The sequence below is a fragment of the Salvelinus sp. IW2-2015 genome, unplaced genomic scaffold (genome assembly GCF_002910315.2).
Source record: "Salvelinus sp. IW2-2015 unplaced genomic scaffold, ASM291031v2 Un_scaffold2018, whole genome shotgun sequence".
Lineage (NCBI taxonomy): Eukaryota > Metazoa > Chordata > Actinopteri > Salmoniformes > Salmonidae > Salvelinus > Salvelinus sp. IW2-2015.
The window spans coordinates 154666-165726 of record NW_019943366.1 but is presented as its reverse complement, the minus strand read 5'-3'; the positions used below and the strand labels follow the sequence as shown (position 1 = coordinate 165726).

At 35.8% G+C, this 11061-nt stretch overlaps 1 protein-coding gene across 1 annotated transcript in view; it reads right to left on the bottom strand.

The window, feature by feature from the left end:
• Positions 1 to 4484, bottom strand: part of LOC112072738 (CCN family member 2-like) — a 12631-nt gene extending 8147 nt beyond the window's left edge. The window contains exons 1-2 of the mRNA XM_024140126.2: positions 4246 to 4484; positions 2419 to 2635 (exon numbers count right to left, since the gene is read on the bottom strand). Coding sequence (XP_023995894.1) covers positions 2419 to 2635; positions 4246 to 4299 — 271 coding nt within the window. The 5' untranslated portion in view covers positions 4300 to 4484. The remainder of the gene's footprint in view (positions 1 to 2418; positions 2636 to 4245) is intronic.
• Between the last annotated feature and the right edge of the window lie 6577 nt (positions 4485 to 11061).

Below are 11061 nucleotides of genomic sequence, written 5' to 3'. Positions count from 1 at the left end.
CTGTTTATACTATATAATAAACTATATTTAATACATTCCTCTATATGTTGTTATACTATATAATACTAATTAAATACATTCCTCTTATGTTGTTATACTATATAATACACATTATAATACATTCCTCTATATGTTGTTATACTATATAATACACTATATAATACATTCCTATCTATATATGTTGTTATACTATATAATACATTCCTCTATATGTTGTTTATACTATATAATACATTCCTCTATATGTTGTTATACTATATATAAACTATATAATACATTCCTCTATATGTTGTTATACTATATAATACACTATATAATACATTCCTCTATATGTTGTTATACTATTATAATACACTATATAATCATTCTCTATATGTTGTTATACTATATAACATTCCTTATATGTTTTTAACTATATAATACACTAATATAATACGTTTCTCTATATGTTGTTATACTATATAATACATTCCTCTATATGTTGTTATACTATATAATACATTCCTTTATATGTTGTTATACTATATAATACACTATATAATACATTCCTCTATATGTTGTTATACTATATAATACATTCCTTTATATGTTGTTAACTATATAATACACTATATATATCGTTTCCTATATGTTGTTATACTATATAATACATTCCTTTATATGTTGTTATACTAATAAATACACTATATACGTTCTCTCTATATGTTGTTATACTATTATAATACATTCCTCTATATGTTGTTCCTATTATACATTCCTCTATATGTGTTATACTATATAATACACTATATAATACATTCCTCTATATGTTGTTATACTATATAATACACTATATAATATGTCCTCTATATGTTGTTATACTATATAATACACTATATAATATGTTCCTCTATATGTTGTTATACTATATAATACACTATATAATTATTTCCTCTATATGTTGTTTATACTATATAATACGTTTCTCTTATGTTGTTTATACTATATAATACGTTTCCTCTATATGTTGTATACTATATAATACACTATATAATACATTCCTCTATATGTTGTTATACTATATAATACACTATATAATACATTCCTCTATATGTTGTTATACTATATAATACACTATATAATACGTTTCTTCTATATGTTGTTATACTATATAATACATTCCTCTATATGTTGTTATACTATATAATACACTATATAATACATTCCTCTAATATGTTGTTATATTAACTATATAATACATTCCTCTATATGTTGTTAATACTATATAATACATGCCTCTATATGTTGTTATACTATATAATACATTCCTCTATATGTTGTTATACTATAATAATACATTCCTCTATATGTTGTTATACTATATAATACACTATATAATACATTCCTCTATATGTTGTTATACTATATAATACATTCCTCTATATGTTGTTTATACTATAATAATACATGCCTCTATATGTTGTTATACTATATAATACATTCCTCTATATGTTGTTATACTATATAATACACTATAATAATACGTTTCTCTATATGTTGTTATACTATATAATACATTCCTCTATATGTTGTTATACTATATAATACATTCCTCTATATGTTGTTATACTATATAATACATATATAACTAGTCTCTATATGTTGTTTATACTATATAATACATTCCTCTATATGTTGTTATACTATATAATAATGTCCTCTATATGTTGTTATACTATATAATATGTCCCTTATGTTGTTATACTATATAATACATTCCTCTATATGTTGTTAATACTAATATAATATATTCCTCTATATGTTGTTATACTATATAATACACTATATAAATGTTCCTCTATATGTTGTTATACTATATAATACATTCCTCTATATGTTGTTTATACTATATAATACTATATAATACATTCCTCTATATGTTGTTATACTATATAATACACTATATAAATACATTCCTCTATATGTTGTTATACTATATAATACACTATATAATACATTCCTCTATATGTTTGTTATACTATATAATACATACTTATATAATACATTCCTCTATATGTTGTTATACTATATAATACATTCCTCTTATATGTTGTTATACTATATAATACACTATATAATACGTTTCTCTATATGTTGTTATACTATATAATACATTCCTCTATATGTTTGTTATACTATATAAATACGGTTCTCTATATGTTGTTATACTATATAATACATTCTCCTATATGTTGTTATACTATATAATACCTTATAATACATTCCTCTATATGTTGTTATATTCTATGCCCTGACAAAGTCTACACAAAATATGTGGCAATCTCTACAATAGGACAGCCAAGAGGTGACCACAGTCTCAAAGGATATCTCAAAACCTCCTACCCTTTCTTTAATAGTTGACAGGAGAATTCAACTCACCCATGCAGATGCCGTGCTCAGTGTCACTCAGCAYKGCATAATCACAGTAAAGCCCCTTATGGTGGTCACACGGCTCCAGGAAGGTACAGGGCTCGCCGGCTTGCCTGGCACACACCTTACAGCAACCACAGCCATCCAGAACCAGGCTGGTACCAAACGGGCATGGAGGGGGGTCCGACGGGCAGTCACAGGGATCRGAACAGTCCTGGGCCATTGTCTGTAGACGGAAGAAAATATAACAGTCAGAAATGTTAAAGAAAACACTTAGGATAGTGTGAATAACATGTCTGATATCAGGATTTGTCTCCAGGGAAGATGTGTTTATCCACAAAACTTCAAGCAATGAGTTAGGTCTATACTGTGTGTCAAATAAGCAGATACTGTTGTATGAAGCTTCTTCACGTTTTGTGTAACACCTCACTTGTAATGCATCTTACTGCCACAAGATGGAGACATGACTCGATGTAACCAAATCATGTCTGGCAGTCATTTCTATGGAGAGTGATGCACTGTGGTATTACAGCATGTACAAATAAATAAAATATATCAATGTAGGCTACTCAAATGCTGTCAAATATTGATGCGCTGTTTATCTAAATACATGTAGTGATAAAAGGTTAGCGTAACATGGATTAAAAACGATTTAATAAGAGGGGACAAAAACAACTTGGCACTAAATTGTATGTCCTATGTCACAATTTAGGCTACTAAGTTATTTTTACTGCTTCTCTGTACTCTGTATTTATGTTCCTTTTAGTAGCAATGAAGAAGACAAACCCAAGAACATAGCCTATTTGAATCCAATAATTTCAGTAACAGTGACATCCAAATATAACAACCCTACTTTTTCATAACCTTGCATTGTTTACAGAACTGCTGCGGTAGGCTACTTTACAGAGCTACTGTACGCTACTTTATGAAGATGCTGTAGTCTACTTTACAGGCTACTTTACAGAGCTGCTGTAGGTTACGTTACAGAGCTGCTGTACGCTACTTTATATAGTTAGTTGCTTTAGGCTACTTTACAGGTTACTTTACAAAGTTGCTATAGGCTACTTTATAGGCTACTTTACAGGCTACTTTACAGAGATGCTATAGGTTACTTTACAGGTTACTTTATAGAGCTGCTGTATAATACCTACAGGCTACATTACAGAGCTGCTGTATAATACTTTACAGGCTACTTTACAGAGCTGATGTATAATACTTTACAGGCTACTTTACAGAGCTGATGTATAATACTTTACAGGCTACTTTACAGAGCTGATGTATAATACTTTACAGGCTACATTACAGAGCTGATGTATAATACTTTACAGGCTATACTTTACAAGCTGTATAATACTTTACAGGCTACTTTACAGAGCTGCTGTATAATACTTTACAGGCTACTTTACAGAGCTGATGTATAATACTTTACAGCCTACTTTACAGAGCTGATGTATAATACTTTACAGGCTACTTTACAGAGCTGCTGTAGACTACTTTACAGGCTACTTTACAGAGCTGCTGTATAATACTTTACAGAGCTGTTTACTGCGAGCCCACACCCCCATGGAATGTTTTAGCTGCTATAACTGCATAATGCGTTCCCAAAGGTTGTACTTCAAATCTACATTTACATGACTAAATAATAATAAATAAATAATAATAAATAAATATGAAGACAAATCATATGACAATAGCCGGGTGAATGAGAGAGAAAGAATAGGTTATTATTGCATCAAATGCAAAGTGATGACAAAGTTACATAAATTAATAGATGAAAATCCAGCACTTTATTCACATCTGATACATAAAATCTGTCATATTATATATTAAACTTACCGAACAGACGATGAGTAGAAAAAGGAAAATTCTGGTGATAATTTCCCCAGACATTGTTGCTAGTTTATTTTAACAGCGTGCACACTACAACCCGTTTGTTTTCGTTCMGACAGACAGGAGTTTCCCTTTTCTCGCGCTCTACAGTCATTCGGTTGTGTTGACTCGCTGCAGGGCTCGAGGACTGAGGTACGGAGAGGAGAATCTTTAAATAGTCCGCGAGGCGGGCCGGAGCCCAGGAAACAAGAGTCATGACACGCGACCCAAAGGGGTGAAAATATTTCAATTCCAAATGGGTTTCTTTCCTAATTCCTGAGAGAAGAGCTATTTCTACAGACAATCAATTTACTGTATCATATTTCACCTTTTCAGACACAAGCCCAGCCAAGTGGGAGTTGTTTTATGTCCTAAAGCAGGAACTGACAAGGATGTCTATGAGTGTAATTTGACATGGACTAAAGGAGAACATTGTTCATCTTGGCSACCGTTCAGACCAACGTAGCCTACATAAAGTGGTAACAGGTAAAGGGAAAAGATTGATAGTAGGATTATGTAATAACTAGGGGTAATAACATGACAAAGAGTAGTCTCAAATGACACCCTGTTTTCTATATAGTATGTAGGGAATAGGGTGCCGTTTGGGATGAACACAAAGTATCAACCTTTGTTTTATCAATATTTTTATTTMATTTATTTAGATTTTTAATCCCAGCCCCCTGCAGGATCCCTTTTGCCTTTTGGTAGGCCGTCATTGTAAATACGAATTTGTTCTTAACTGACTTGCCTAGTTAAATAAAATAAAATAAAAACATTTCATATGACACACTGAGACCATCCTAATAGTTACTTTCACCAGGTGATTCCAGGTGATTCCAGGTGATTCCAGGTGATTCCAGGTGACATGCTGTACAGACACACAATAACAGGTAATGGTCACTCGTTTAGAAGAGGGCATCGCTCACTGTCTGCCAATGTCAGATCTGTACCGTAAATCATTGTCATTTCTCAAACTTTTCCCACTCTTGTACCTTTCTTATATGTAGTCTACAGATAGATTTCACAGCAATGATGTAGGTCTATACTGTGGGTGTGAATATAAGCAATACTGTTTGTATGAAATGTTCTGTCACGTTTGTGTAACCTCACTTGAATGCATTCTTTACTGCCTACCATTAGAGAATTGGGAGACATGACTTGATGTAACCAATCATGTTTGGCACATGTGTCTATGGGAGTGATGCAGCTGTGGTATTTTAAGCTCATGTAACAAATAAATTAATTTATAATAATGTAGGTTACTCAAATGCTGTCACAATATTGATTTGCGCTGTTTATCTAAATTGCACATGTAGTTGATAAATAGTGTTTAGCGTAACATGGATTACAACGATTTTATAAGAGGGGTACAAAATAACCAACTTGCACTTAGAATTGTAATGTCCCTATATGTCACAATTTAGGCCTAAACTAAGTTATTTTTACCTGCTTTCTCTTGTATTCTGTAATTTATTGTTCCTTTTAGTAGCAATGAAGAAGACAAACCTCAAAACATAGCCTTATTTGAATCAATAATTTCAGTTAACAGTGACATCCAATAACAACTCTACTTTTTTCGTAACCTTGGCTAAATGAATCGTGGCTTAGCTCATGCGTCGGGTATAAGTGGGCCTCGAATTCTAACATGTTAATAACAGATCTAAGACAGTGCGTACTACAGCAAAGCGACCCACACATCCTTCTCCATTGGCATAGATTCATGGGGTGAGGAGACCATAACCATTTACGGCTTACGGCGGTATGATTATCCGAATAGCCTGGCGCCAAGTCAGCTCTTTCTCATGGTTTGTCATATCGGACGGAAAGACGATGGTACGGGATTGGAACCAAAAATCTCACATAATTCTGTTGTACTTCAATCTTAGTACAAGAGTGACAAGATTTCCATTCCTTTGTTTCTTAATGGATCTATTTCGTTATAGGTTTCGTGTTTTCTTGTCCACACCAGGCTTATGTCCTCTATATACTCTTCTTGGTGTTCCTTATGGGTTTAGTGCCGTTTTATATCTTTATGGTACAGCAATTCAACGTTCACCCTGATTCACTGCAAGATCCAGGCTTCGCCATTAGCCTAGTTTTGAAATGCGATGGAGACGTATGTGTTAATTGGTGTACTTGAAATTTTTTGTGATTTAAGTAATTTATTTGTGGCTTGCAACCATGTTTCTTTGTAATTAGGCCTGGTTAATACTTTAATGATTCATCTATTCATTTATTGTGACCACAAACATTTTGAGCGACGTAGCCTGCTTTCTGTTATAAATATAACTTTCCTACCACGCTACCCCTATTTGTTCATACCAAACGAAAAGTGTAGATTGGCTAAGAAGACATTAAGAAGGAAATATTCACTATAATTAACTTTTAACAGGGACATTTCTCCGCTGTAACTCGGCTATATTTGTTCACCAGTACCTCGAGTGACTACCTTCCTTATGTTTTTAGCATGTTTATTGTTGAAGAGCAGAACATTTGACCGTGCAAAGTGAGATGGTAGCAAAGCCTGTTAACTCATTCCAAGTTAAGAACTTATATTAGGTTGCATTGATACTTTGAAAGAACAACTGTTTATCTATACTACATCTTTACCTCAGTGTTAGGTCAATAATTTATTACTATTATCATGTATTAGCTTTCGCAGGTCCGTGCCTTTGGGATTAGACATTTTTCTTTGATGTCTTCAGCTATTTATTCCTTTACAGAGAGTTAACTGTATTCAAATACCGGGAGGAATGCTAGGTAATATATAAAAGAATAAACCAATATAGACCACATAGGAGTCTAGAAGTGTGTCAAACTTTATCTAATACGACGATGGACGACTGCTAATTGGTTAATATGAAATTACTGGACCTATTCTCGGCTTAACTAGATTTAGGAGCCACTTGGATCGAAATTATTAAGCTAGGCTAATCATACACACACTATGGTAACTTTTAAAATTGCTTACATGATTGCTGGAGTGTATAACTCTTAAATTTACTATATATTTTTAATACTAGGCTACCTACTTCCAGGAGGCTTCGGCATTTCAGTAAAGACTAGACTTGGCTGCTGGAGGGGTCCTAACACTTTCTAAACCATGCTGGCTCGACTATATGTCAATCACTTTAACTAGGGAGATGGGGAGATTGTTATATACCTGCGCGGGCGGGATCTTAGTCCTCCAACATGAATTTCAATAGGTTGTCACTTCGGAGGAGATTGACAGGAATTGTATTATTTTGGTACACACATTAGGGATCTTATATTCCATGGGTCCAATACATGCGTGCTAACATTCTCCTCATGAATATGGTGTTTATCACCACTAAATTGACAACTCTTCAACACCCATCTCTGTTTTGATAGAATAAAAAGCGTATATAATAAGAAGATAATATTGATAATATTATATTAAATGTTAATCATGCACCCCATTTATATTTGGCTTATAAGCCCTAGCATTTAGTCATGGGAAATTGAGCCAAGACGAATAGGAAAGCTAGCCCAGCTCTTCATTTGATAGTCTATACAAGTACGCATAAGATGTATATGCTCCAAAGTGATGGAAATCAACCATTACCACTATGTTAGCTAACTAGACACTAAAACACAATAACCATCAAGATTAGTCCGATTTTAATTAATAGTGGTCTCCTACATGCTGGGCATTACATACAGAAATCCCCTGATAATATAATTTAAAGTATCATTGCAATTAAAAACACAATGACAATTGAACCACGGTATTCCACGTACATGAGGATAAAGAGGGGGAAAACAAATTATCACTTGAGAGGTTGATTTATATTAAACTTTTTCTTGCCACAGCTACTCGTTTGGTGTATAGCTTAGTATAAATTTATTTAAACAGGGGTGGCACACTTCAAGCCAAAGACAACTGTTTAGTGCTTTTTTCCTAGTGGAGTTGTATCTAGAGACCAATGAGCAAGGAGTTTTCCTTGTTTCTCCTCATGTGGGCGCGATCTATATGCCCAAAAATGGGCAGTCCGGGGAGACCTGTGGACATATCTTTGTATCTCCACTCTGCTCTGGAACAATTGGACATCCGCGATGATTGACAGTTTCACAACGAAGGGAGAGGGTATAATCGAATGAATTAATAATATATTCTCGGTCTTCGCAGATAAGGACCTCGGGAAAGTGCAGACCCAGAATCGAGCGAGGCACGCCAATAAAACCAACCAGGGTGGAGTCCCCGGTGGCTGAGCTGGAAGAGATGTCTCCATTGAGGGACACGGTGTACAAAAGCTTTGGCCTACACCAGATCACCGACCCTCCCGGGGATTTTGTCCTGGCAGATCTTAGATTCTTCGCTTGCCTAGGCCCTTCCTTCGGATACCGCAGTGAGGAACGTTAGTATTCATCGTACAGGTCCCAAGATAACGTGAAATATAATACTTGTTGTAAATACTTTGGTTCTCATAAGGGTCTTGTCTCACTTCTAATCATATTATCGGTGTTTTACCTCGTCACACAATTTCTATCTGAACATGGCACGCTCAAAGCAAATACCACACACGACTGTGTAGGTTTTTGCTAGAATTATCCTTCTTATTTAAAACATGGGAAGGATAGCTGCACAGAAGAACGTCAGGCATTGATTCTTATTTGAATGAGTAGGTGGAAGATTGAAAGAAATCGTTACGGTACGCTATGAGCCGCTCGACGAGTGGAATAGATTCATGTGTTTTGTCAAAACTTTCTGGACACGTTATTTCAAGACCTGCCGCTGAGAAATACGAGCAAGAAGACACTATATTATCACTATGGCAGTGGGCTAGAGACAGGAAACAGTTATCTATATACAGAAGAGCACATTAGATACACAAACTAATTAACAGTATCAGTCAAACGTACATACTAAGAACTATAACATTAGAGACACTGAATGGAAGAGTATTCTGCCAAAGATGACAGCCTCAGATGGTTATCATCTGGTTGGGAGCGACGGGACTTCCTTATACTATAGTTTTGCCAAACGTGTTTTACCGGATCATCGTGGGCGTTCGGTGTAAGAAGAGTCTACCAACGTGGATGCCCTTCTTGGGTTTCTTCATTCATAAACTTATGTTTTGCTACTTACTCATTAACTTTGATGTTTTTTTTCAGTCCAATACTTCTCCCTCGCTACACAGGACATAGATGATGCTGTTGCTACTTTGCGCCTCTACTTTTTGTTACGCGCGTTTGTCGGCCATAAATGACGAATAAATTCTTTTTATCATCAATTCACAGAGTACTTGTCTTAGACGCAATTTGATACGCTCGACTCTAACGGAATTTATAGTAACACCACTAGTGCTTAATTATAGCTCTCTTATTTCACCAACAAATCGCAATCTTTCCCGATAAACCACCAAAACCACAATGGACTCAGCTAACCTGCAAGCTCCTCTATGACCATATATAGGTGAATATTTCAACCTGTGAATAATTCAAGCCCTATCACATATATTTATACCACGTTGGAGATTACCAGGAGTGTTGATCCATTGACCTAGCAAGCATGCATAAGAGCCTGTCAGGAATAATGCCACATTACAAGACGGTGATGGAGAAGGCCTATATAGCGTATTTTTTAGCAGCAGGGTGCAGACATCACTCCAGTGCAGCGAAAGTGGGTCATTGTCTAGCCCCCATCATGTCACTTTGTTTCGGTTGCAAGATTATTTCTTATTTGACATCCTGAATTGTCCAAATCATTTTTCATTATGAAGGTATATTTTATTTCCTTTTTCTCTTCTTGTACCTTTCTTATATATAGCCACAGGAGTCTTTTAACTTTCTTAGAGGTAGTCTATACAAGGAATACGGGCGCCGGAGGCAAAAGGAGGTTCTTTAAGCTTTTCTTAGGGAGGTAGGTATCTTACATAGATAGCGCCGGGGGCCACAGAGGTCTTTACCTTGTAGAGGTAAGGTTTCTACAGATGCGCCGGGGCCCAGAAGGTTTTACTTTCATTAAAGAGTATATCGATAGGACGGCCGGGGCCGGACTAGAGGTCCTTTAAGGTAGGTCTACAGATAGTCGCGGGGCACAGAGGTCTTTTAACCTTTCTTATGAGGTAGTCTACAGATAGCGCCGGGGCACAGAGGTTCTTTACCTTTCTTAGAGGTAGTCTAAGAAGCGCCCGGGGCCACAGAGTTTTTAACCTTTTCTTAGAGGTAGTCTACAGATGCGCCGGGGCCAAGGAGGGTTCTTACCTTTCCTTAGAGGTAGTCTACAGATCAGCGCCGGGCGACAGAGGTCTTTAACTTTCTTATATGTAGGTCTTAGCAGATACGGCGCCGGGGCCACAGAGGTCTTTATTTCTTAGTAGTAGCTCTACAGATTGCGGCCGGGGCCAAGAGGTCTTTACTTTCTTAGAGGTAGTCACAGATAGCGACCCGGGGCCAACGAGGTTTTGCATGAATAGGAATTGAGGCTTTAGTCAAGGTAGCTTACAGTTTGAAAGAAGAGCACAGTTTAGCTAGAGAACAACATGGAATGTCAACTCCAAGACAAACATTATGTAAAACTATGATTTTGAGAAGTTCTTTAGAAGAGGAAAGAGAGGGAGGAAGGGGGAGAGAGAGGAAGAGGAGAGAGGGAGGGAGAGGAGAGGAAGAGAAAGAGAGAGAGGGAGAGAGAGAGGCAGAGAAAGAGAGGGAAGAGGGAGAGAAATAGAGGAAGAGGAGAGAGAGAGGTAGAAACAGACGATGGGAGAGGGAGAACCGGAGAGGAAGAGGGAGAGATGAATATGAGCCTGCCACAAGATA